At 38.3% G+C, this 27,431-nt stretch overlaps 1 protein-coding gene across 5 annotated transcripts; it reads left to right on the top strand.

Moving 5' to 3' along the window:
- The first annotated feature begins 1,411 nt into the window (after positions 1–1,411).
- On the top strand, positions 1,412–27,431 carry prpsap1 (phosphoribosyl pyrophosphate synthetase-associated protein 1). Of its 5 annotated transcripts, none has more exons than XM_081379819.1 (12): positions 1,428–1,516; positions 1,669–1,761; positions 2,227–2,279; positions 11,656–11,722; positions 12,039–12,211; positions 12,395–12,510; positions 12,616–12,671; positions 13,933–14,078; positions 16,602–16,640; positions 23,432–23,502; positions 23,600–23,746; positions 25,108–27,431. In XM_081379819.1, the coding sequence occupies exons 2-12, from the start codon at positions 1,679–1,681 to the stop codon at positions 25,264–25,266; spliced, it is 1,110 nt and encodes a 369-aa protein (XP_081235945.1). In that variant the 5' UTR covers positions 1,428–1,516; positions 1,669–1,678; the 3' UTR covers positions 25,267–27,431. The 5 variants fall into 5 exon arrangements, with proteins under 5 accessions (XP_081235947.1, XP_081235948.1, XP_081235945.1 ...); XM_081379823.1 differs by lacking the exon at positions 16,602–16,640 and having other exon boundaries at positions 1,455–1,516; positions 25,108–25,296; positions 27,047–27,431; XM_081379820.1 differs by having other exon boundaries at positions 1,467–1,761; positions 25,108–25,296; positions 27,047–27,431.

The raw sequence follows: 27,431 nt of genomic DNA, 5'->3' as shown, positions 1-27,431 counted from the left end.
TTGCACCCGGGATCCACATTGGGGCAAGCCGTGAAAACCCAGACGTACTAAAAGTGGGACCTGTCAGACCCATTTGGGCCCCACATGTCATTGCTGGCTGGGTGGTGACTAGCGTGACTTGAAATGTATTGAGTTACAATTACACTGTAAAAAATAAAATCGTAAAAAAAATGGTCAATGACTGTCAGCTGCGGCTGCCAAACAAAAACCGTAAAAATAAAGTAAAATATCCTAATTTAAATAAGTGCAAAATACTTTTACAGAAATCTTCAATAATCTTTTTTAACAGAAACACACAGTTAAAACAGTTATTTCACATTTATTTTCGAAACACACCATACAGAAACACTTTAAACCCCAACAGAACATTAAACACTATCAGATCTCTCAGGATCTCAGCATCTTCACTTATTACAATCCAGACTAACATTCTCATTGAGAATTAACAGTGGTTTAGAAGTTGAAGTTTTATTGAAAAGAATAAAGTTTGATGTCACCATGATGGAGATCATGTTTGCTTTAGTTGGGCTCTTGAACTTTTAGTGTTTAACTTTAATGTTTCTCTGTATCATACAAATAAATAGTTAAAAAATCATATATATTGTGTTTTCTGGATTTTTTTTTAGATTATGTATGATTATTATTATATTTAAAAATTATTTTAGTCACAAAAATGTCAGTGGTAATTCCACAGTAGAGCCTATACCTCAACAGTTTTGTTTACAGCAATTACTTAACCAGTCTAGTTGTCTTGTTGCTCTGTGCCCTTCACAGTGGTTATCAGTGTAGTGACGCTTTAAAAAACAAAAAACAAACTTTGAATCAATTGAAACAATTGCTTCGCAAAATGATTCGTTGTTTCGAAGTCCCCAAAACGCGACACGCTGGTGACCCCTGCTTTTCAAATCGTGTAAATGCGACGAAAATTCATCCCAAACTTGCATAAAAACACCTTTTACGTACGTAATTTAAGCAAATGTTTCATCGAACATGTACTCTATTAAATGCTATTAACAAATAATACCATAACAAATTAAGTATCTGTATAAAATGTGTTATTTTGTTAAAATATAGGGCTTGATTTGTTTTATGGGGGCTGCTTGGTTAATCTGAGACTAACTATAAGTGTATAAGTGTCCCTTTTATACAAATGTGGCATTACAATGTCTACAGAAATCAGGTAAAACTATATAGACACTGGTTCATAAACTGACATTTCGAAACGTTTGAAAACAATTTGAAGTGATGAAGCCTCTTTTATTGAAATCACGTGACTTTAGCAGTGTGACCACTGATCTATATAGAATGACATGAATATAATAATGATAATGTCATTATATAGATCAGTGAGTGCGACACCCGCTCCGAATCACTGATTCGAACCAAATGATTCTCAAAGGTTTCGAACTCTATGGTTTCGAAGCTTCACAAACAAAGGAGTGATTCACGCACGCCCGTCACTAGGTGTCAGTAGTGAGGTTGATGGACAACATTGGAGCTCGCGCAGAAGAAATCGGTATGGTTGTTTGGAAACCGCAGTAAACGTTGGTCTTCTTCAAATAGCTATTACAACATTCACAGGTTTTCCTTTGTAAATACGAAGATAAAACCACGAGACTCTGTAGCAGTAGACCTGTAAAACGGCTCAGTTTTGTTGTTGGTCAATAGGTAGTTGATCATGAACGTGGCTAAAAGTGGTTATCGTGTCTTCTCGGCCAACTCTACGCCCGCATGCATTGAGCTCTCTAAGAGGATTACTGAGTAAGTAAAGTATCCTACGACCAATTGCTCGATATTTAACATGGTCTTGATGTATAAATGTGATGTTATTGTGACAGTGGCCTGTAGATCAGCAGATCCTGGCCTGTTTCTTCGCATCATCACTTTGATGATTTCATGCAGGCTAGTTGTAAAATTGATAACTGATCTATAAAGCATCACCATCGTGCTCTTGAACATCAGAGAAGTGGACCTGTAATCAGTGTACTTGCTTTGGGAAGTAAATGTAAAGTTTATCTTGTGCACGTGAAGAGATCAGGAACAGTGGGCTATTCATCACATAAGCTGTGCATGTGACTGAGACTCTTGGAAATGTCCTGCATTCATTGCAAACTCTTGACTGAAGGAATACAAATCCATCTAATCACATTGTCATGCAACTCAGTTACTTTCATGATAAGAAACTCTTTGCAAACCTGTCCTGATTTTCTGCTTGTGTTTGCGCAGGCGTCTTGGAGTGGAGCTGGGGAAATCAGTTGTTTACCAGGAGTCAAACAGAGGTGATCAATAATGCTTGCTTTGCTCAAATACAGTTTGACCCTTGATACCCTGTACGGTTTGACATGGACTGAACACATTTTCACTATAATTAGATTTTAAAAAGTCATATATTGTGCAAACCGTAAAGCTTGAATGCTGCTAATCTTAATACATAAATGGGTTTAGTGTCCTTGTACACGTTACATGTACTTACTCAAGTAATAATAACAGTAAATCATTCATAATTGCAAACATCTAACCCTAATTATATAGTAAGTTGTACATGTTGCTAATTGATTTTACTTGGTACCTAATTATATAATTACACTGTAACAAGGACTCCTTGGAATGAAGTGCTACACTTTATTTGGTAACACTTTATTTGGTTACATATGTTACATTTACTTCCCATAGTAATAACAGTAAATTGTGCATAATTACATACAACTAAATAGGGCTGGGCGATATGGCCAAAAAATCATATCTCGGTATTTTTGGGTTAAATGGCGATATACGATATATATCTCGGTACTTTCTACATTTTTCCATTTGGATAAAGAAAACCTGTATTTATTTAAAAAACATGCCATTTTCATCCTGCCCAATGATATCCTACAAACAATGTTGATATTGGAGGATATGGAAACAAATATAGTGAATGTAATGTAGGCTATGCAATATATTATGTGCAAAAAGGTGGTTAAAATCACATTACATTCTAACAAAAATAATGCTTTTGTTTTTTAAATTGACTAAAGGCTAAACTAAAAATGAAAATAAAAACAAAAGAACTTAAACTATTAGCCTGCGTTTGATTACCCCGTTATAATGGTCACTTTCATAAAAATATACTTGTAGGTTTAAAATTCCCCATATGGCATATTAATTGTTTCCAACAACAAATATTTTAGCAATATGTATATTTTAGTCAGAATTATTGTGCTACTATTCTATTGTGCTCTGTTACGTTCCCACTTTTTAGTCTAGGGGTTTCAAAGAGGGAGTAACAGATGTAACAAAAAGTAAATAAACGTGAGAAATCTCCTTTCCATCTATCCCAGCTCTAATTCTTTTTCACCTATAAATCACCAAAAGGCTACACAACACCCATTGATTTACAACTAGCAATAAAAGAATACTGAGAAAAAGTATGCTGAATGAGTTTCTTTTTAATAAAGGTTCAATCAATATATTTATAAAGCAAACAAAGATCAATAAACAGACAAACAAACTTAAATAACCATATCGTCAGGAGAGGGCCAGGCCAAAATAACAAACAAAACAAGGACTTTCTAAAGTTTAAACCGAGATAACTTACCTAACAAAAATAAATAAGAAATTAAAGACAGTTGTCTTACCTCTCTCCCTGACTAGAAATAAACAGGAAAAAAAGTTAAGGAGTGGATACTCCAAACAAATTGGCACCCAACTCCCTACACGGTTTAAACTCACATAGTTTAAGTGGTCATTGGACTCAGACAACAGGTTTCACCAAAGAACGTAAGTTCTCTTTTTAACAGCAATTCACACACAATAATGTCTGGGATAGCTGGAGAGGGACTCTGTCGATCACAGTCTCTTTGTGGTTTTATACAGGCTGCCAACAGATAAGCCACGCTCCTGCTAATTGGCATCAGCTGCGGACAATTTGGAGTGCTGCATGAGAAAGAGGGAGAGAGAGAGAGAGATAGAAAAAGAGAAAACAAAAATCACCAGCACAATATAAACAAGACTACGTCACAGGACGTAACACCCCCACCGTTAAGATTATAAATAGAGTTATTTATAATAGAGTCACCAATTCACTTTCACTATTAAATATTCACATGTTATTGTAATCATAAATCATTAAACCATTTATGACCTAGACAACGCATCCGCAACAACATTTTCGGAGCCTTTTTTGTAACGGATGTCAAGATTAAACTCTTGTACCGCAAGAGACCACCGCATAAGCCGCTGACTCGCATTGGACATGCGCTCAAGAAAAATTAACGGGTTATGGTCTGTGTACACTACTATTGGAGCAACACTACCACCCAAGTACACTTCAAAGTGCTGTAGTGCCATCAACATTGCAAGTGCTTCCTTCTCAATAACACTATAGTTCTGCTGACACCTTGAGAACTTTTTAGAAAAGAATGAAACTGGATGCTCTACACAAAAATTGTCCTCCTGCAACAGGACCGCACCAGCTCCTGTAGCCGAGGCATCAACCTCTAATTTAAACGGGGCATCAAATTGCGGGGCTTTGAGTATCGGAGCATTACAGAGCAAGTCTTTTGCTGCATTAAAAGCATACTCACAACTGGGTGTCCAGACAAACCTCTTTGTAGTGCTTAGCAGATCAGTTAATGGCGAGACAACTGAGGAAAAGTTTGGGCAGAAAGCACGATAGTACCCACACATCCCAAGGAATCTGCGCAGTTCACGTTTATTAGAGGGAATCTTGTACTCGAGGATAGCTGCAACTTTGGCCTCGACAGGCTTCACCATTCCCTGTCCCACTTGCTTACCCAAATAGCTGATCATTGCTTTTGCAAACTCGCACTTGGCAAGGTTCAAGGTCAATGAGGCATCGGAAAAACGCTGAAAAACATTCTCGAGGGTTGAAAGATGTTCTGTCCAGTTATGTGAATGGATAACCACATCATCCAAGTACACTTCACAGTTTTTCACACCTGCCAACACATTATACATTAAACGTTGGAATGTGGCGGGAGCGTTTCGCATCCCAAAAGCTAAAACCGAATACTGCAGAAAATTGTCTGGAGTGACAAAAGCTGAGATTTCTGATGCACGTGGAGTCAGAGGCACCTGCCAGTATCCTTTCAGGAGGTCTAGCTTTGTTACAAACTTCGCATTACCCACCTGGTCCACACAATCTTCCATTCTAGGAAGCGGGAAGGAATCAGCTTTAGTTATGTTATTGACTTTACGAAAGTCAGTACAGAAGCGATAGGTGGAATCAGGTTTTGGTACCAGGAGGCAGGGCGAACTCCAGGGGCTTTGACTGGGCACAGCAAATCCATTCTGCAGCATATACTCCACTTCAGCCTTCATTATTTTTCGCTTTTGGGGATTGACTCGATAAGGATGCTGTTTGATCGGGGACGCATTTCCAACATCAATGTCATGAGAACACATTGTAGTTTTTCCAGGCACATCTGAGAACAGACTAGGGAATTTGTGCAGTAAATCAGTCAGTTCTTTAGCTTGACTTTCACCGAGATGAGCAAGGTAACTCATGAGGTCGTTTAGAATGGCAGAGTTCTGTAAACGTGTGGAGGAAATTTGAACATCTCTGCTACACAATCCGTCTTCTTCCATGGTATAGTTGGCAACCATAGCAACAGTGGAGGTTGGCACACTTGCCGTCACACAGTTCGTTTCATCTGTGGGTTTATCACACTTCGTTTCACTTTTGCATTGTGTGGTCACATACCTTTTCAGCATGTTGATGTGGCACAAACGGCTTTTACGTCTGCGGTCAGGTGTGTTAATGACGTAATTTGTGTCACTCACTTTCTTCTTGACAATGTAGGGCCCATTAAACTGCCTGGAACACAGAACCAGGAGTGGGTAGCAGAGCTAGAACCGAATCACCAGGCTGGAAAGATCTTTTAACAGACTTCTGGTCAAAGCGTGCTTTCATCTTGCCTTGTGTGATTTCAAGGTGTTTTGCTGCCACTTCACGAGCGCTCTGAAGTCTCTGACGGAGAGACTGGACATAATCAGGGATAGCCACAGGTGTTGGATGTTCAGTCAACAGCTGCTCGCTCAACAACTTTAACGGTCCTCGCACCACATGACCGAAGACAAGCTCAGCTGGACTATATCCAAGAGACTCTTGTACTGTCTCTCTCACAGCGAACAGAAGAAAGGGGAGACCCTCGTCCCAATCTTTTCCCGTCTCAACACAATAGCTGCGCAGCATCGTTTTAAGAGTTTGATGAAACCTTTCGATCGCACCTTGTGACTCCGGGTGGTAGGCACTGGATAACTGATGATTTATGTCAAGCTCCTTCAGAATCTGTTCAAACATTCTTGATGTAAAATTTGTGCCACGGTCCGTCTGGATTACTTTTGGCAGGCCGAAAGTGGAACAGAACTTGATCAGCTCTTTCACAACTGCTTTGGCTCTCAGGTTGCGTAATGGAACTGCTTCGGGAAAGCGTGTTGCAGCACACATGATAGTCAACATATAATGATGTCCTGCCTTGGACTTGGGCAACGGGCCCACACAATCGATGATCAGTCGTTCAAATGGCTCACACATCACAGGGATTGGCATAAGAGGAGCGACAGGAACTCTTTGGTTCGGTTTTCCTGTGAGTTGGCAAACTTTGCAAGCTTTGCAAAAGGTAGACACAGCAGACTTTATACCAGGCCAGTAGAAGTATCTGGAAACTCGATGGTACGTCTTCGTCACTCCTAGATGCCCGGACATTACATGTTCATGAGCCAGCTTCAACACATGTGTTCGATAGCCAGAAGGCAAAACAATTTGTTGCACCACCTGACAGTTCTCATCTTCTTCGTCTGGTTTCCATCTACGCATCAGCAGTCCATGATCCCAGAAATACTTTACCCCAGAATTAGGTGCTTGCCCAAGATCGGTAGCTTTAACACGCTTAGCTAGCGTTGGGTCTTCTCTCTGCGCTGTTATCAAATGTTCTCGACTCACTTTTAAGGGGACTTTTGACTCCAAACTGGGATCAGGTGCAAGCTCAGGCTCTGTGGTCAGTGTATACTCACATGGGGTAGTGTCAGCAACCAGAAAAGAATCAGTGAGATCCACCACTTCTTTGAATTTTTGTGCTTGTGCACGAGTCACTGCGCATGCAGGGAATGCTGAAGGATACAAAGTAGCAAGATTAGTCTGGTCCTCTACACTTGGGGTATATGACACAATTGGAGAGGGAAAAACTTCGCCACCTGCTAAATCATTCCCAATAATTAAGTCTATACCTTTTACAGGTAACTGTCTACGGACACCCAGCTTAACAGCTCCACTGACAAGACCTGACTTTAAGTGAACCGTATGCAAAGGTACATTAGCACAGCGCATCTCAATACCACGGACCAACACATCATACCCTGTGTACGTGTCAGCAGAAAATGGTAGGCTACTCTCAAGAATGAAGGATTGCGCAGCTCCAGTATCTCTAAGCATGACTACTGGCTTAAACTCAGCATCAGGGAATATAGAAACCATGCCCTCTAGAAGAAACGGCTGGTAACTTTCTACATCAGCTGGGCTTAATTTTGGTAATGACTGAGCAAGTGCTACACTCTTAGTTTTCGAACCCTTCTGTTTCCACTGATGACAGTCCGCAATCAAATGTTCAGGGCTTAGACAGTAGAAACATTCCCGTCTCTCACTATTACCAGACTTAAATTTACGAGCACTCTTCGTGAAATTTTCTGCTCTAACAGGGCGCATTACATGAGGCATCACATGAGGCATCACATTTGGCATATCGCCCGCATATGGCGCAGAGAATTTCGGCTGCCGTCCTGCAGCAAAAACAGTGCGATGTGTTAATACGAACTCGTCAGCCAAAACAGCAGCGTTAGACAAGCATGCAACTTTTTGTTCGTTCAAATGAACCACCACGTTCTCTGGGACACAATTCTTAAAGTCTTCTAGCATGATTAACTCTTGCAACTCTTCCAGAGTTGTTATTTTGCTAGAGAGACACCATTTATCAAAGAGGATTTTTTTCTCCCTTGCAAACTCTACGTACGACTGCCTGGCTGTTTTCAAGTGTCGCCGAAATTTTTGCCGGTATGCTTCAGGGACAAGTTCAAATGCGCGTAAAACCGCTGCCTTAATTATGTCATAGTCGAGAGAAGATTCGATTGGCAGAGCAGAACAAACCTCCTGCGCTTTTCCCGTAAGGCTACACTGCAATAAAAGAGCCCACATCTCTTTTGGCCAGCCTAATTTTCCTGCGACTCGCTCGAACGTTACAAAGTAGGAATCTACTTCCGCTTCTCTGAACGGTGGTACTAGTTTAATATATCTACTGGGGTCAAAAGGAACTGTAGTAGACATGTCGCTATGCCCTTCAGCCAAAGGACTAGTTGCTGTTAATGTAGGAGAAGACACTGAAGAAGTTTTGGTACGCGGAAAAGGGATTGGTTGTAGAGCAGCACGCTGAGCTTCTAAAGCCAATTTTCGCAACTTAATATCCCTATCGGCCTCCGCTTCAACAGTTCTCAACTTAATCATCTGAGCTTCACACTCCTGCTTCTTTATCTCCAGATCTAACTCCTTTAACCTCAGTGCTAACCTAGGATCTTGAAAAGCAATAGCTTCTGTGTCAGGTGGACCTACACTACCCACCTCTTTACCTGCTGCAGCGTTGAGTTGCTCTACCACCTCACTATCGTCGCTCTGTCTCGGCAAAATTCCATCACTTACCAATTTGTCATACAACTTTTCTTTAATGACCTGCTTGGTAGCTTCTTTGACAATGACGATGTTAAAAAATTCTGCTATCTGAATAAGATCTTTTTTTTTACAGCGATTAAAGACTTCAAAAGATGGCGCAAGAGTAAATGAGAGCAGATCAAATTCCATCTTAATCCCCTACTACACTCTCCTCTTTCACTCAAAGAAGAAAACAGCCAGCAATCAAGAAAAAAGTCGTACTCACCAAAGTAGAGTTGCTTGCAAGCGAGTAACGAATCCTCAATATTAGTAAGGACGAGCAAATTGTCACAGGGCAAAATTAGTAGTAATTTGGAAAAAAAAAACACAACAAGATCACACAAAAGAACGCAAAGGACGAGCCCCCAATTGTTACGTTCCCACTTTTTAGTCTAGGGGTTTCAAAGAGGGAGTAACAGATGTAACAAAAAGTAAATAAACGTGAGAAATCTCCTTTCCATCTATCCCAGCTCTAATTCTTTTTCACCTATAAATCACCAAAAGGCTACACAACACCCATTGATTTACAACTAGCAATAAAAGAATACTGAGAAAAAGTATGCTGAATGAGTTTCTTTTTAATAAAGGTTCAATCAATATATTTATAAAGCAAACAAAGATCAATAAACAGACAAACAAACTTAAATAACCATATCGTCAGGAGAGGGCCAGGCCAAAATAACAAACAAAACAAGGACTTTCTAAAGTTTAAACCGAGATAACTTACCTAACAAAAATAAATAAGAAATTAAAGACAGTTGTCTTACCTCTCTCCCTGACTAGAAATAAACAGGAAAAAAAGTTAAGGAGTGGATACTCCAAACAAATTGGCACCCAACTCCCTACACGGTTTAAACTCACATAGTTTAAGTGGTCATTGGACTCAGACAACAGGTTTCACCAAAGAACGTAAGTTCTCTTTTTAACAGCAATTCACACACAATAATGTCTGGGATAGCTGGAGAGGGACTCTGTCGATCACAGTCTCTTTGTGGTTTTATACAGGCTGCCAACAGATAAGCCACGCTCCTGCTAATTGGCATCAGCTGCGGACAATTTGGAGTGCTGCATGAGAAAGAGGGAGAGAGAGAGAGAGATAGAAAAAGAGAAAACAAAAATCACCAGCACAATATAAACAAGACTACGTCACAGGACGTAACAGCTCCGTCTGTTTGGCGCGCATGCGCGCGGCGTCGCTCATTCACGGAAGCTTGAATATTAGCGGAGATTCAATTGCAGAAGCTCGTCCTCTCCTGACAGTGAAATGGACATATTTGTTTGACTTTCTAACATTTACAGATGGAGAATATACCTGTGAAATGTAAGTTAAGCACTGAGGAAAGCAACACATCTCAAACATCTGTCAGTCAGCAACAGTATCTGTCAGTAAGCATCTGACAGGGCAAGCTGCTTTAAACTTGTTAACTATATCTTACCAGTTATTTTGAAGCCCTTAATATAAGCTTGTGTCATGTTTAGGACAAATTGTAGCCTACTATGTACTTTCACTGCGGCAGCTCACGCTGCGTCTTCCGCGTTTTTCAGATGTGCTCGTATCAAACTACTGTATCGATATAAACGGTATTGCCTCATTCCATATCGTTTCAAAAAAATATATTGATATATCGTACAAACTCGATATACCGCCCAGCCCTACAACTAAACATCAACCAAATCCTAATCCTACCCTAACCCTAGAGTAAGTACATGTTGTTAATTGATATTACCCAGTACTTACATATATAATTACACTGTACAGTGTCTTTGTTACACTGTAATTATATATTTAAGTACTGAGTAATATTAAGTAACTACATGTACTTACTATAGTGTGAGGATTAGGATTTGGTTGAGGGTTAATTGCATGTAATTATGCATAATTTTAGTACTTCAGTAACTAAATGTAACATATGTAACAATGACACTGTAAAATAAAATGTTACCAAATAAAGTGTAACCAAAACGTGATTCTCCTTACTGAATTACATCACTGAATTGTTTTCTTCAATTTCAAGCTTTATCTGGATCCCTCTCAAATTTATAACTATAAATTTAAAACTATTTATGACAATAATGTTCCTACATCACACAAAACTAAAAGGATTATTTCATATCTGTACGCACAGGAGAACTTCTCTCAAAACCATTCTAGCTAATTGACAACACATGCGCGCACACATGAATTTGTTCTTAATCTCGTTCTAATGTTAATGAATCTGGAGTATCCTAAATGAGCGACCGTGTGTCCGAGGTTATGGTTGTTTGCATAAAACACGCCCAAACATTCTCCAAATAAGGGCTTTCTGTGCTACCCTTCCTTTAGAGCCTTTCGTCACGCTCAGCAAACGTGGCCTTCTCTAAAGATGTATCTGAGAGCACATGCATCTGCAAAAACCAGCTCAAACACAACAAACAGCTTTTACCCAGATTTTACCACGAGAAACCTTGCAGATGAGCCATAACACTGCTTACTTCTTAATATGTCACTGTATATGATGAAATGGAAGCTGCAATAGTCTTTTCTTCTTTCTTGTGACGTAAGTCAGAGTGAAACGGCTTCTCGAATAAGAAAAAAATGTAGGATGAGAATTGTTTGTGTCCTTGTGGAATTGGTTGGATGGCTGTGGTTTGCTATTGGTGGATCTCATGTGAGTGACAGGTTGCTCCGCCCTCGCGATTGTGTATCCATGTATGAAATGCGTATCTGATCAACACTTTACTATCCCATGAGGCCACACGAGAGGATTTGTGACAGTGAAGCTCAAGGGATGTCGTAAGTCACATGATAATGACAGAAGTCCAAATCTCATGCATACTACACACGTTCAAACTATATACAGGTGTTTTTTAATGGTTGCAAAGTAAATTTCAAATTTTGATATTACATTTCACCCAAAAAACAGTTAGTAGCAACTGAATAACGTTGCTTTTTCTATGTGTTTGCTTTTATCTTACAGAAACGAGAGTTGAGATCAAAGAGTCTGTGAGAGGCCAAACAATCTTCATCATTCAAACCATTCCCAGGTGAGAGTAAAAAAATCAGCAATCAGCACTTTTATTGAGTCTGTGCATTTTGCAATCTAAAATCATATATAATGCATCATTGTACAAAATGTGATAATGTTTAATGTGAGTTGCAGTTGCCAGTTAAAGGGTTAGTTCACCCAAAAATAATTTACTCACCCACTTTTTCCATTGAAATCAAAAGGTGAAAATTTATGCTTTTTAGTGTTTATATACATGGCATCTTACCTTTTATTCTGAACTGCATGTAGTCGTCTTTCAGGCCCAGAAGCGTTTTAGGACAGTCAGCTAAAATCTATTGTTCTGTCTCTGTCAGAGATGTCAACACGGCTATTATGGAGCTGCTGATCATGGCCTATGCACTGAAGACCTCCTGTGCCAAGAACATCATCGGCGTGATCCCCTACTTCCCCTACAGTAAACAGTGTAAGATGAGGAAGAGAGGGTCTATAGTGTGCAAACTGCTCGCTTCCATGTTAGCTAAAGCAGGTAATGCATTATAATGTTCTACTTCTGTATTCACTCTACCATGCAAATGTTTGAACGTAACATTAAGTCTTTATTATTATACGTGCATGCTGAACACTTGATGATTGCTGTTCCTTTAGTGTCTGCTAAAAATGAAAACTATTAATTTTACAAAAACATTTTGCTCTCTGCATTGATGACTAGGTCTGACTCATATAATCACAATGGATCTGCACCAGAAAGAGATCCAGGGCTTCTTTACATTCCCCGTGGACAACCTGCGGGCTTCTCCATTCCTGCTGCAGTACATCCAGGAGGAGGTTGGCAGCATCCACAGCCAAAAGCGTCACCTTTTTAATTGTTAAAATGATAAATAATTAATTAATATTGATCAATTCTCCTCTTCCTATTTCTGTTTTGCATAGGTTCCTGATTATAGAAATGCTATCATTGTAGCCAAGTCCCCATCTGCTGCAAAACGGTAACTGCTCCTGGATTTGTTTTCCATGTGTGTTTGTTTTGTGGGTGAAAGCAGGCCTAGATGGAAGTGGATGAGGGAGTGGATTTAAACATTGTGAAATGGCTTAAACCGAGCTGAGAACGCTACATTTTTAGATGAAAGTGTTATCCAATTAAATAACATGCAAGGGGCAGATAAAGCACATCACTTTGTGGATGGCTGCACATTTGCAGAGATTTGTGAGTGCAGATTGCATGTGGGTGGAAACCAAACTTTCAGGTTACTTAAATTGCCCCATTATGCTTTTTTTGGATATTTCCTTTCATGTAATATAGCTGTTTGTGAGTGTTAAAGGTCTTTGAAATTTTGGAGATCATAGTGCAGATAAATGGAGTTTACCACTTCTGAACTGCCTGAAACGAGTCGTCAGCAATTACAGTCTTACTTCCTGTTACAAATTGATACGGTAAAACCGACACCCTAGCTCCAAAAGCTATGGTAATAGTGTTTGGTTTCCGACATGCACTGTAACCGGTCTACCAATCACAACAGACTGACCTATCTGACCAATCAGAGCAGAGTAGACCAATCACAACCGACTGGGTCATCTGACCAATCAGAGCAGAGTAGACCAATCACAACAGACTGGGCCATCTGACCAATCAGAGCAGAGTAGACCAATCACAACAGACTGGGTCATCTGACCAATCACAACATGACCAATCAGAGCAGAGTAGATCAATCACAACAGACTAGACTATCCTCTCGGAAATGAGGGGTTAAGGGAGACCACATCTTTTATTGAACAGTTTCAGACACTGAGATGCTGCAATGAATATTATGAGAAAATTAAAGTGTTTTTTGCCCTTGGATGCATGCAAACCTATTGTAGGAGACTTCAAAACATACTTTAAAATCATAATGGGGCACTTTAAGTGTTTTATAGGGGCTTTTTAAGTGTCATACAGATTCACACTGTCAACAAACCAGAATTGTTAAGTGGAATCAGAACCAGAATGATTCCATTAACTGTATAGTTCTGACAAAAAAGCTTTTTTCTGTTTTCCCACACAAGATAATGTAATGTGGATTTTACGTGCTTTTTCAGTTTATGAGCTTGACAGACACGTCACTCTGAACTGTCATTATTATGGAAAAGTGTTCAGGAATGCTAAAACTCCTAGAATCACTGAATCACAAGCTGACACTCATGAACATCTAGGCAAGAGGCCCATAAGCAACATCTCTGTATGTGTCTCCTCTCTTGTCGTTGTCTCTTCAGGGCTCAGTCGTATGCGGAGCGTTTGCGCCTCGGTCTGGCCGTCATGCACGGAGAAGCTCAGTGTTCGGAGTCAGACATGGCGGATGGGCGGCATTCTCCTCCATGTGTCCGCAACACCTTTGGACACTCCGGCTTGGAGCTGCCATGTAAGAGCCACCACACTGTAGATCTGCACGACACAGCAGCTTGAACCCTGTCACTAAGCATTATAAGAGTTTTAACTAGTTTATAAACACTAACTAGACCAGCAAGAAAGCTGATTGGGCTTCACCAAACTCTCACAAAACATGTCCTGCTTATGTTTGACCCTGAAATCAAAAAAAGTAATGGTTATTTTTTATAAACAAAATTAATGTTAATAATTTTACATTGAGATTTTATTTTCTGGCAAAAATCTCATTCTTATTAGTGTAATAATAATAATTAAAAACATTTAATTAATTAAAAACACAACAAAGATATGAAATTTAGGTTGTGAAGTATTTGTACCTCATGGTAGTATGTGTTGTACTGCCTTTAAGTTTATTTAGTAAAAACATTGTATTTCAGTAATCTTTTACTTATATTACAGTATTAATAATTACCAGCAAGAAATATGGGAATTTAATAAAAAACTCAAAAGTAGAATATAAAGAAGCAGTGTGGTTTTGAGAATTAGGGTGGAAATGTGTGTTGCATTCATTAGTTTTTGGTTTAATATTGAAAGTAGAAAAGTGATACAACAGCGCCTTTTTTGATCAAGCCAAATTCTTGTTGAAAATTTTAATTGTAAATGATTTTTTTTCCTGCTTCCAGTATTAAACCGAAAAAAAAAAGAAAAAAAAAAAAAAGAATGTACACAGACTGAAAAACTGTCATGAAAATAAAGCCACAGTACAAACAAGACTTGGTGGGGAAACAATTATGTTTAATTTGATTTAGCCTATGCAATTTAAATGTACCAAAAAAATCTATATATATTTTGATTTTGGGGTGAAATGTAATCTAGACATGTTTTTTGTAAGATTTATACCGTGATCCTGTTAATGAGGGGGTCGATTGCAGCATTCAGCCTGCCGAATAGCTGATTCTGGAGATCTGTTAAGTAGTTCAAGATAGGTCAAGAGGTTTTTTAACCCTCCCGCATTCATTTAGCACTGTCTCTAGATGTTTACTTAGGCTTTGTCTCAAAACCTAGTCAGTACGTGAACTACCTAGACAATCCGCTCAGTTCTGTTCCAAAACCCAGCAAGCCACCAAACTAGAAAAACAGTTTATGCAATATTGGTAGCTCTTGATTAATGTCTAAGTATTTAGAAGTTGATTAAAGTTCTTCCCTATTGTGACATACTGTATATCACAGTGAAACTAACCAAATATTTCAAAATGGAGACCTCAGCTTTAACTCTTAAGATTTTGAGTGGGACCTACTAGCAGTCCAATTGGTTAGAGTGGGTCGGCAAATTGATTGGTAACTTTCATTCCAATAATCAACAGTGCCCAATACTGTATGGTCCTGAGATTTTTAAACAAACTTTGAAAAATATGTCTCTCTGAAACATGTGCAAATATAAACCAACAATTAAAGAACTGCACAAACTCTTAGAATATGCTTGACTCATGTTAGTTAGTACTAGGGCTGCACGATATAGTGCGATATTTGATATGCAATACGATAATGCTTAAAGTGTGTAAAATAAACTTAAATTATCTTTAAAAAATATTTAAAATTACATAACCTACATACGTGTTTCACATTCTTTGTGACTAGAAAACATCCCTACAACTTCTGAAAATGAACAGCAGTGTTTTACTGTAGAATAAGAAGTAAGTGTTATTTTAACATCAGTGTAAATCACAGGGTTAAGGGGTTCAGGGGTTCAGGTAGGCCTACATTAGGTTTATTTAACAACAGAAACTGAATAATCAAATGTAAAAATAAAACTGCTTAGTTTTCACTGTATGCATTAAATATATACTGATGCTTATTAAAGCTACAAAAGTAATTCAGCCAAGAGCAGTGAGTGATTTTCTCTCTGTCTTTTGTTGATGACCCCAGTTATTGCAAGCCGTTGCGATATGCATATTGCAATATATACATTTGCGATATTTCGATAATTTCGATATATTGTGCAGCCCTTTTAGTTACCATTACAAGACTTGTTTTCCACAACGAAAGTTTTACGGCATTCTGTTTAGGTAGACACTGACCAATAAAGGAATTAGACAAGTCATCTAGGTTTTGAGAGACAGCTATTATTTTCAATGTTCCATGTGCTATTTGTTTTAGATTTTAAGATACCTGCGTCTTCCCTTGAGCACACAGTTTACTTAAGAAGTTCATAAACACACTGTGATATTTAGCATATTAATTAATGAGCAGATTTTGTGTGGTATGTGTCTTGGCCTTTATATACTCACATTGCCTGAGAGGAGTTCACTCCAATTAGCTCTATGTACATTTATGGTTTTTGTGTGGACTTTAACAATCCTCAAAAGACCCACTCTTGTCTTTGTTCTCAATTTGAAGGCACTTAATTCAACATGAAGTGTAAAAAAAGTTTATTTGAAAGCTTAGAAAAATATGTTAAGGTTTAATAAGGATTGTTGAAGTCCTAGTTTCTTGTTTGTATGTTCTATCATTTGTGTGTGGATTTTTGTTTAACGTGATGTTTATTTATTGGTAATAGGCAAACAACAAGTTCCGTTCCCAGGCATAGAGCTCCCAAGTATGATGGTTAACTATATTTGCTACCGATCACATCAGTGAACACGCTGAAATGTTTCCTATTGCATGCGTGCAGTGGCTGAGGTCTCTCAGTGTCTGTGATCCCAGCACTCTGAAGTACTTACTCTATTCACCATAGGGTCTTTATCTTATCAATCACCCAAAAATGTTTCATTATTACTCACCCTTGTGTCTTTCCAAACCCGTAAGATTTTCATTCATCTTTGGAACACAAATGAAGATATTTTAAATGAAATATGAGAGATTTCTGTCCCTCCATTGACAGCTACACAGCTACCACTTTTGGCGCTTTTCCACTGCATGGTATGGTACGGCTCGGTTCAGTACGGCTCACTTATGACGCATTTCCACTGCTGGTACGGTACGGTACGGCTCGGTTCGGTACGGCACATTTTGGCGCTTTTCCACTGCATGGTACGGTACGGCTCGCTTCGGCTCGCTTTAAATGGTACCACCTCTGTTGAGGTTCCAAGCGCACCGTACCGATACTAAAATGTGACGTGAAAACACTGCAGATCACTGATTGGTCAGACAGAATCATCACTACCAGCGTCATTGTATTTACGACACGAGACACTAAACCCGCTAGATTTAAATAGCCAGTAGACAACAGCCAACGCCGTAGCACCTGTTTTAAAAGTATTTGCTTCAAAAAAAAGAGTATAAACTTCAAAAAAAGAATTGGCTGAATCGTGATCAGGAGTGCCGAGGAGTGGATGGGGAAACACGGAATGAAAAATTAGCATTTAATATGATGATGTCATGGCAGTAGAGACGGCAACTATAACGATCAGTCCCACCCACTTTGAAGCGGTACTAACTGCAGTGGAAAAGCAACCGAGCTAAAGCGAACCAAACCGTGCCGTACCGAGTCGAGTCGAACCACGCAGTGGAAAAGCGAAGCGAGCCGAACCGTTCCGCGCCTAGTCGAGCCGAACCGAGCCGTACCATGCAGTGGAAAAGCGCCATTTGACGCTTCAAAAAGTTCATAAAGGGATCATAAAACTAATCCATATGAATCGAGCAGTTTATCTTTTTTCTCTAGATCGCTTTATATGATAAATAGATTTGATTTAGGCTTTTATTCACATATAAACATTGATGAGTGAACATAAACAGAAGCTCAACCTTATTTGCTTGACGCATGAGAACAAACCTCATTGGTTCTGAAGCTCAAACGTGCTGCATAAAATAATTAACCTCATTGGTTCTTGATGAAGCTCAAACGTGCTGCGTAACACGAGAATGAACCTCATTGGTTCTTACTGAAGGACTATCGTGCTGCGTAACACAAAAATGAATCTGATTGGTTCTTACTGAAGCTCAAACATGCTGCGTAACATGAGAATGAACCTCATTGGTTCTTGCTGAAGCTCAAACGTGCTGCGTAACACGAGAATGAACCTCATTGGTTCTTGCTGAAGCTCAAACGTGCTGCGTAACATGAGAATGAGCCTCATTGGTTCTTGAGAAGCTCAAAGGTGCTGCATAACAAAATAATGAATCTCATTGGTTCTTACTGAAGGACTATCGTGCTGCGTAACACAATAATGAATCTGATTGGTTCTTACTGAAGCTCAAACGCGCTGCGTAACATGAGAATAGACCTCATTGGTTCTTGCTGAAGCTCAAGTGTGCTGCGTTACACAATAATGAATCTCATTGGTTCTTGCTGAAACTCAAACGTGCTGCGTAACACGAGAATGAACCTCATTGGTTCTTGAGAAGCTCAAAGGTGCTGCATAACAAAAGAATGAATCTCATTGGTTCTTACTGAAGCTCAAACGTGCTGCGTAACACGGTTTGAAATTACATGAGGGTGAGTAAATGATGACAGAATTAAACTTTTTGGGTGATCAAACCCTTTAGTTTCCTCATTATTATTATTATTATTATTATTATTATTATAATTATTATGAGCACAAGAGCAGTTAAAAATGTTTAAATTATTGTAACAATAGCAATTGTAAGCTATTACGAAGAGTAGGGGTGGGCGGTATATCTAAAATATCACAATACAAGTATGCAAACAATATGTATCTCAATTTAGTTATTTTCAGTATAAATTCAATTCTAAAAGTTTATATTTTAATAAGCATGTCGTACTGACTATTTTTGGATAATCACTTTAATTAAAGGGGTCTTATGCTTTTTCAATTTTAGTTGCTGTGTAATGTGTAAAAAAAGAAGTTTACAAAGTCCACTCCAAAGGGAAGATATTTTATTTAAGAGAATCCACTTTCCAAGAACTACAACATGTTTTTCCCAGATGTTACTCATTTAAATAATCCCCGCCCACAGAATATGCAAAAACAGTGCGAGGCCTGGTTGAGCGAGACGACGTTGTTGTCACTGTCAAAAAGATGCTGTTTTTCCACCCCGTTTCCAAAACTCATTTGTTTGACCTTCCTAAGGTAGACTAACTTGTGTGCTGGACTTATTTTAAACACTATTCTTAAACACAAACGTTTGTCTGTGTGCTGCACATTTTACTGAGAACGGCTTCCAGAACCTAATAGAGTACAATGCACAAAAGCTTCTTCTGAAATGGAGCAGTTCCCACTTTGTCGGGACAATCTGTTGTTTGTGGATCACAAATTGTAAGTATGTCTTGTTACTTGTAGTTACGGTTTTAATTAACAGTTCCAATTATTTGTTTTATGTTGTTGCTACGATGTAACAAAGGGCAAAGCTGTTTGGCTTCGCTCGCCTGCTAGCCAACATTAGTGTTGATATAGTGTTTACTGTAGCTCTTGTTAGCTCTCGCCTTAGGAAAATTAACCATGGTTTTGTGACTGATTACTGTTTGTATTACCATAGTTTTCCGACAAATATCCTGATTAAATTGTGTATAACATCGTATCTAAAATGTATAAGAAAAAAAAAACACAAGAAAAAAAAAAACACTAAAACGTCCTGTGAAATCTGTGCATGAAATCCGTTCTGAACGATCCTCTTGTTAACATTCTTAAGTCTGAATTGGTTTGAAATTGACGCCATACTTAATATTTACATGTGAGTGGAGCTTGCGGTTATGGTAAGGTGCGTGACATTTCCCGAACACGAAGTGGTGCCAATCACAACACACTGGGCCAGCTAACCAATCACAGCACATTTCATATTTCGGAAGGAGGGGCATCATAGTAAATGACTCATTCGAGTCAGACTGGGGAGAGAGGTGCTGTAATGTAAAATATGTGAAACATAATGTGTGTTTTTTGAACAATCAAGCATGAAAACATATTCTAGTACACCCCAAAACCAAGACTTCGTAAAAGGGCATAATAGGACCCCTTTAACTATTAAACAAATCAGGTACTTCATCTTATGTTATATGTTTATTTGAAATAGTTAATTAGAAGCCGTTGTACATGGCTGTTCAAATACATCCACCATAGATGCTGCCATACCGCCCAGCCTTAATATAATTTTACCAAATAATTGTAAAAATGTATGTTTAAGCTTCAGAGTGCTTCACTCAAACAGAACTAAGAAACCTCAAATGAAGTGCTTTTTTTTTTTCAATTTCCATGTAATTATCATCATTTGTTCCATCGAAATGGAACCATTGAATGTCTGTCTGAGAGATATGCCTTTGTGATCCAGGCTCATCTTGCCAATCAACACACCATGCCTGCTTATGAAAACCCCTAGACTGGAGTTTTTAAATGGTAGTCTTTTAGCTGCTTGTATCCAAAGCTCTTGCATCGTCTTGAAACACATGACCTTGATAACTAGAGGAAGGCGTTCGCTGAAAGTTTCTATCAAGGGTTAGAGTTTTTGATACAGGGCTAATGTAAAAACAAGCTAGCATATGTGAAGTCAACATATGTTTTGTGGCCACATAAGCTTGTAGAAATACACAGTGAGAAACAGTTTAACTTCACCATTGAGAATATAACTTATGCAATAGAAAACTTGTTAATATCTAGTACTAGACTTCAAAATTGCCATTGTTGGGGTCGTTCACACAGGACGTCATCTTGCATTCCATCTGCGTTATTTTATATAATTTATATATTTAGTGTCTAATTTTGTTAATGAAAACAATGACAATTTTTTCTTCAATGACCTTTTTTATGACTAAGACTGATTACAAGACAACAAGGTCATTAAACGATAAATGTGACTATATTCATATGCAATATTGTTGACGAAAAAAAACTAGACTAATATGTAGTTAAAAATAAAAACCTTACCTAAAAAAAGAGAGAAAAAGCACAAACTGCTGTACAAGCCTCTACCTCGAGCAGGGTTTCCTGGTCTGCACAACTATTCCTGGCCATATGCTAATCAAAACTAGCCTGATCATGGCAAAAACTAGTGTTCTTGGGGGTAAGAATCGCATTCTGGTTGCTTTAACCTGCAGACTAAAATACTTGGAAAAACTTGGCAACACCGACTATGAGCTTTCATGCTTGCGGTTGCCAGATGTTAGGAGTTTAAATCCCCCAATCAGAGCTTTTCTGTTAAAAGGATTATTTTTTTATTTTTTTTTGCCCTGTGTTTTACTTCATCTTTGCAATCTGGCAACCACATTTAATAGAAAACCTTAAAGGGATAGTTCACCAAAAAATGAAAATTCTGTCATAATTTTCCGACCTCAAGTTTTTCCAAATCTGTATGAATTTCTTTCTTCTGCGAAAGAAGATATTTTGAAGAATGTCAGAAACCAAGCAGTTGATGGACCCCATTGACTTCCATATATAATTGTATATATATATATATATATATATATATATATATATATATATATATATATATATATATATATATATATATATATATATATATATATATATATCAATTTAATCATTATGTAGCATGACAAAAATATGAGGTTTTTATTTACTAAAACTAGACTAAAATGCCCAGCTATTAAGTTGACTAAAACTTGACTAAACAAAAACATGACAAGGTTGACTAAATATGATGATAAACTAAAAAGTACATTTGACACAGGACTAAGTAAATAAAAATAAATAAAAAAGCTGACAAAATGAACACCCCTAGATGTGTCACAATAAGAAAAATATAGATCAATTCCTTTTTCTGCTGGTTTGGCCGAATATTTTCAGTTGCCAGAGATTCTGTGCGTTACTATTTTCACGTCATTGTGTCACGTAAAGCCCTGTTCACACTGTAAGCCATTAAACCTGGAGTTCTCCTGGAGTCTGTGTGCTGCTGCTTTCTAGTACTCGAATTCAGTATCTAACTAGGTCAGGCGGGAAATCACTGACTGCATTGGTAGTCGCTGCATCATGTCTCTGATCATTTGCACAAAGATAATCTCTGCCATGTGACTAATCACTGTGGAAAATTACATAATTTCAACACCGATTGGCTGATGACACAGCAAGAATGCACACAGTCTTAAACAGATTGCATCAGCAATTAAATATTTGGTTTTATCTTTTTTTTTTTTAAATGTTGCTCACAAAAATTATAAAATTGGCCCCCTTTCACATTTCCGGTGTTCTCAGAAGCGGAAACCTATAGTGGTAAACAAACTATGTCATACATACATAACTTTTGCTTTCCCATTTGCTCCAATAGCTGAAGAAAATAAAATCCACAATGGCGTTTCTATGATGTTCCAAAAAGGAAAAAAAATAAAAATCAAGTTATTTAGTACGTTGGTCAGACGACAGAAAGATGTCAAATTTGCCATCACTCTCTCGACCGTTATGTAAGAAACGCTCATTGTGTAAACTAGATTTCTGAAATTGAATGCAAAGCCAATGTAACACACAGTACGAGTTAAAAATCTAGATGTTCATTACTTAAAATTAAATGAATATAGGTTTTAAAATTGCTAGATTTACAATGTTAATAATGGTGTAAATGCATTATCGCAGTCTGTGAAAAGGGTCCATGTGCATGTGGGTTTTGGTCACCAGTGAAGAAAGATGTTTGTGTGCTGGCGCCTCCAATGCACTCCATCAGCTCTAGCTCTTTTCAAGTCAAGATCTCGTCCTCTGTGAATTGCTCCTTTCAAATGTGCCATTTTAGATTTTTATATCACAGCAGCTCCTTGCAGAAGTGGGTCTATAACCCCGTAAGGTCTGCAAACCTTGTTAATCTGATAAAAGTGTAAATATCGCAAAGCTTTGTGGGTCTTGCTGTTGATGAAAGGCATGTGTTGAAGGCATGCATAACTCCTTTAACCCTATGTATTCTGAAATCGACCCGCCAGTCTTCCTCTTTTGTGTTTACTTGGGTCGGTGTGTTTTTGGCTGTGTTCCAGTGTCTTTCCTCTGGATGAATGACATTAGCCCTTCTTGACCTCTCCTAAATTACAGCAATGTCCTGGAGTCTGTCATGCTGACTCGAGGACAGATTGATTGATTGATTGATGTGTAGTTTCCTGCACTGACTCTTAGTGTAAACCTCTAGACATTTGCCTCTATGATTGGGTACATTGGGGACCAAGAGATGATCATTTTGATTTCTGCATGGCATGCGCCGCGATGAGTTTTTTCATTGCTATTTGGATTGAATTCAATTGTAGGTGGGGTAAAATGGGAAGCATTCTCCAACAAATAGGCTAGTGTTATGCTATGCTATGCTATGCTATCGGGTCCCTTCAGGACTTTTTAAATTTTAGTTTTACCATTTGATTATATGGGTTGGTTGGGTCATTACATATACACTTCTTACCCCATCTTACCCAATCTACTTTGATGATGGAATGTGATTTGATTGGACTCTTGGTTATAAAAACAATTTCCTGAAATGATGTGCAACACCAGTTTATATGTGTCTTTATAGTAATGATGGCCAAGGAGAAACCACCCATCACTGTTGTCGGAGATGTTGGAGGCCGCATCGCCATCATTGTCGTAAGAAATGAAGATTTTTGGACTAGTTAGCAGTATGACGGTAATTGTTTTTTGATTGACATGATGTCATGCAATGCATGTGGTTTCCGTCCTGTAGGATGACATCATCGATGATGTGGAGGACTTTGTGGCAGCAGCTGAGATTCTGAAAGAGAGAGGAGCTTATAAGATCTACATCATGGCCACCCACGGGCTCTTGTCTGCGGACGCCCCGCGCCTCATCGAGGAGTCCGCTATAGACGAAGTGAGTCTTTCACCCCATTTACTCTCTGGTTCTTTCTGATTCATTTACATTCTGGTTCTCTCAAAAAGCACATTAAAGACTGAGTTATGCTATGCACATTTGAAGCATGAATTCCAGTTTTACCATGACGCAGCCTCATTCTTCCCTCGGGTCATTTTGACCCGAAACTCATTTTTACATTTTATTTTAAAATTGAGTGTTCATCAGAGGGGTCCAAATCCCTAGGACTTTTGTCGCACTTGAACCATGAATACATAAAAATAAAAAAATAAAAAAAAGAATAAATTAATGGATTCGAGGAGTTTTCTGGTTGAATTTTTTTTTTTTAACAAATCCTTCCCTCACAGTTCAATTTGACCCCCATAGGAATGAATGGATTGTGAGGAATGCTTCTGTACAGAAAAACCTAAAAATGCTCAAAATTTAAACAAAAAATGCTTAAACTTTACCAAAAAAAATATTTTATAATGTCTACATGTGTATCTGAATGCATACTGAAGGAACTGACTTTAGGACCCAGTGGAACAGCTCATTTGCTCCATATAGAGCTATAAGGCCATTTAGTGGCAAGAGTCATGAAATATCATGTTATATATATATTATTTTTTTCCCACAAGAGAGCAGCAAAGACACCCAAAGTAAGATATTTTGAGCTGAATTAAAAGGGTTATGCATGAAATTGTGAGTTATTTAGAATTTAAGTTGAAAGAATGTGAGGAATGTGCTTAAATTACTATTTGTTTATTATTTATTGATCAAATCTAGTCATTTAAAGGTAAATACAATAAAAGATGATAAAAAAATCTCCCAAATATTGCATAAAAAATAGAAAAAATATTATCAAAGTGAAATAGAATAAGCTTTCTGGAAAAAAGAAAAGAAAAAAAAGTGTAATTTTAGGGCTTCGGGTCATTTTGACCCGCAAGGGAAAGATGTGTTACAAAGTACGAGGGAAAGTAATGTAACTTTAGTAACCGTTACATTTTGCAAGGCTCTAACCAGCCCTTACCATTTAGGATTGGAGGAACCTCAAGAAACTGCCATTGAAAGTTGTAATTGACCATTGCTTTGAAAACTGAGGCGAATGTCTATGGAAAATATGGCCCTGATACATTATGCGTGATTTGGGAATAAAAGGTGATTTCTTCGAAAAAAAAAGTTCAGCAGAAACTCTTTCAAATGGAATAAAAAGATATTTATGAAGTTCACAAGTGGCACTATTTCTTGATAATGAGCTTAAATGTCCATCAGCAGTGACTTACCCTCATGTACATGGATGCTTAATGCTTTCATCAACAAGTGTTGATTTTAACAGATATTAAAATGATGTTGCATGACCAAATGTTTGGGATGTCTTTCAGGTGGTGGTGACCAACACTGTCCCTCACGAGGTGCAAAAGCTGCAGTGTCCTAAGATCAAGACTGTGGATGTCAGTATGATCCTGGCCGAGGCTATCCGACGCATTCACAACGGGGAGTCGATGGCCTACCTGTTCCGCAATATCACAGTAGACGACTAGCCAACAGACACATTTGGGTTAGAGACAAAGGTGAGGTGTAGAGTTTAGGGAAGTATCTTATGCAGTCGAGAGGTGTGCCAATGCAGTTCCCCATTCCCAGCACAACAATCACCTTAATTTCACAAATTAGCCGCTTTTATTCGTCAAAACAAACTCCCATTTGCCAAATTACATGAATTCCAAAATAAATGAACAATTACCCAAACCTGTAAATTTACGCACACATCCAGATATGAAGTTAGATTCCAGTGCAAAGAATAGAAAATATGCAAGTGTTCACTTTCCTGTACATCTGTTTTTACCTTCAAGTGATGTTCTGTATTAAAACCGTCAGTTATGGATCTACTTTTCTGATAAAAAACTGATCATTTTTGGTTTATTTTGGTTTAACTCTGCCTAATGAAGTTCAAAATGAAAGGGAGAGTTCACCCAAAAATTTAAATTCTTTCATGTTTACTCGTTTAATATTGCTCTAAACCCATATGACTTTCTTTCATGTGGAACACACACGGCAAAAACGTTTCTATTTGCCAGTATTATTTAGATGAGAGCATCCAGAATATTCTTCGATTATTTTTTTTTTATTTTTAATTTTTTTTATATTCTTGGTGTTCCAAGGTAGAGTGAAATTCATACGGGTTTGGCCGGATGTGATGGCGAGTAAATGTTGAATTTCTTTTTTGGGTGAACTATTCCTTTAACACTTGATATCTGCAGTGCATATTAAAGGCCCAGGGTATGCTTAATTTTTTGCGCTCCGCTCCGTCCCGTGCACAGTTGTGTCCAAACGTCCAAACTACCAGACATCAGAGGGGAGCACTGAGTCTTCACTCAGAAAAATCGAAGCAGAAGCAGATCTGCCATTGCATGCAAAGTTTATAACAAGAACCAGAACCAAATCGATGGAGAATGATTTGCTGCTTGGTTTTACTGTTCTTGGAACAGCATGTTGTTTTGTATCCCTCTGTCCACACTCTTCTTCGACTACTGTCTTTTCTGTCTGAACTTTGACCTTGAGCATGAGCAGTTGTGCATTACTATTGTGCAGTTGCTGACCCTCCTGATGACAAAAATGACGTCACTCGAACAGTGCGCGGGCGTCGCAGAAAGCGGATGGTGGAAGTATACTTTGGGCTTAAGGAACCACAATATTGTATGTTACAGAACATACTGGTTTCTGACTGGTTTTGGTTGGTTTATACGTGTCATGAATGTTAACTTCATCGGACAAAACTGTAACACTTTACAATAAGGCCTCAACATTGGTTAATGCATTGGTTAACATGAACTTACTGTGAGAAACATATTTTTACAGCATCTACTAACCTTTGTTAAGATTGTTCGTTCATGTTTGTTCACAGTGCATTAACTAATGTTAACAGATACAACTTTTTATTTTAACAATGTAATTATTAACGAATGCGGTTAAGTATTGTTATCAAAAGAAACCCTATTGTAAAGTGTTACAGACAAAACAAAAGAGCTCTGAATGAAGCAAGTACTGTGAATACTTCTCCATATACTCCTACACGACAAAACAAAAGGAGTGAAAATGGCATGTAAAACTCATCTCTGTCTAATCTGTTCCTCAGTTTCAGTGTGTCACATTTGTCTGCTAATGTCAAGATCGGGCGTAGATGATACAACTTTTTTTTTTTTTTATCTCGAAGGCATTTGAAAGCACATTAGCAATACTGGGCCAATTAATGCGGTACACTGTGAACGTTTGGCTAGTTAACTGATAAAACCATTTAGCTTTTGCTTCCTGATTAAACCTTAGATGAGCGGGATAACTGAGGGATGGAGAACACATGCACCAGCACTGCCCCCCCCTCCCCTCCCGCACGTCCCCATTATCCTCTGTGTGCGTTTGCCTCTGCCGTCGGTCGGTGTTCGTTTGAAGCACAGCAACACTTCTTTCTTTTAACCTTATTTCCACATCTCTGTGTTCCTCAATTGTATGTCAACTAGCTGTTTCCCCAGTGCCTCGAACTGAGAGAGTGACAGTGGTTGCTATGGCAACCTTATTCGAAGCTGTTATATTTTTTTGCTTTTGTGCAAATATGGTCCAACCTTACAGAGAACAAACATTTTTTTGCTACAATGTACTGTATCTGCTGTTGCTTTGCAATCTTATTTTTGTAAATAAACACAGATTCGCTTCA

The sequence above is a fragment of the Scardinius erythrophthalmus genome (assembly GCF_964197995.2).
Source record: "Scardinius erythrophthalmus genome assembly, chromosome: 1".
Classification (NCBI taxonomy): Eukaryota; Metazoa; Chordata; class Actinopteri; order Cypriniformes; family Leuciscidae; genus Scardinius; species Scardinius erythrophthalmus.
The sequence above is the reverse complement of the archived record's forward strand: the minus strand, read 5'-3'. Positions and strand labels throughout refer to the sequence as shown.

Bases quoted from the DNA above. Each gene is read 5' to 3' on its own strand.
- prpsap1 (XM_081379819.1), top strand. From the start codon at position 1,679: ATGAACGTGGCTAAAAGTGGTTATCGTGTCTTCTCGGCCAACTCTACG. The intron at 1,762-2,226 runs GTAAGTAAAGTA...GTGTTTGCGCAG, and splicing joins CTCTCTAAGAGGATTACTGA to GCGTCTTGGAGTGGAGCTGG. The intron at 23,747-25,107 runs GTGAGTCTTTCA...GATGTCTTTCAG, and splicing joins AGGAGTCCGCTATAGACGAA to GTGGTGGTGACCAACACTGT.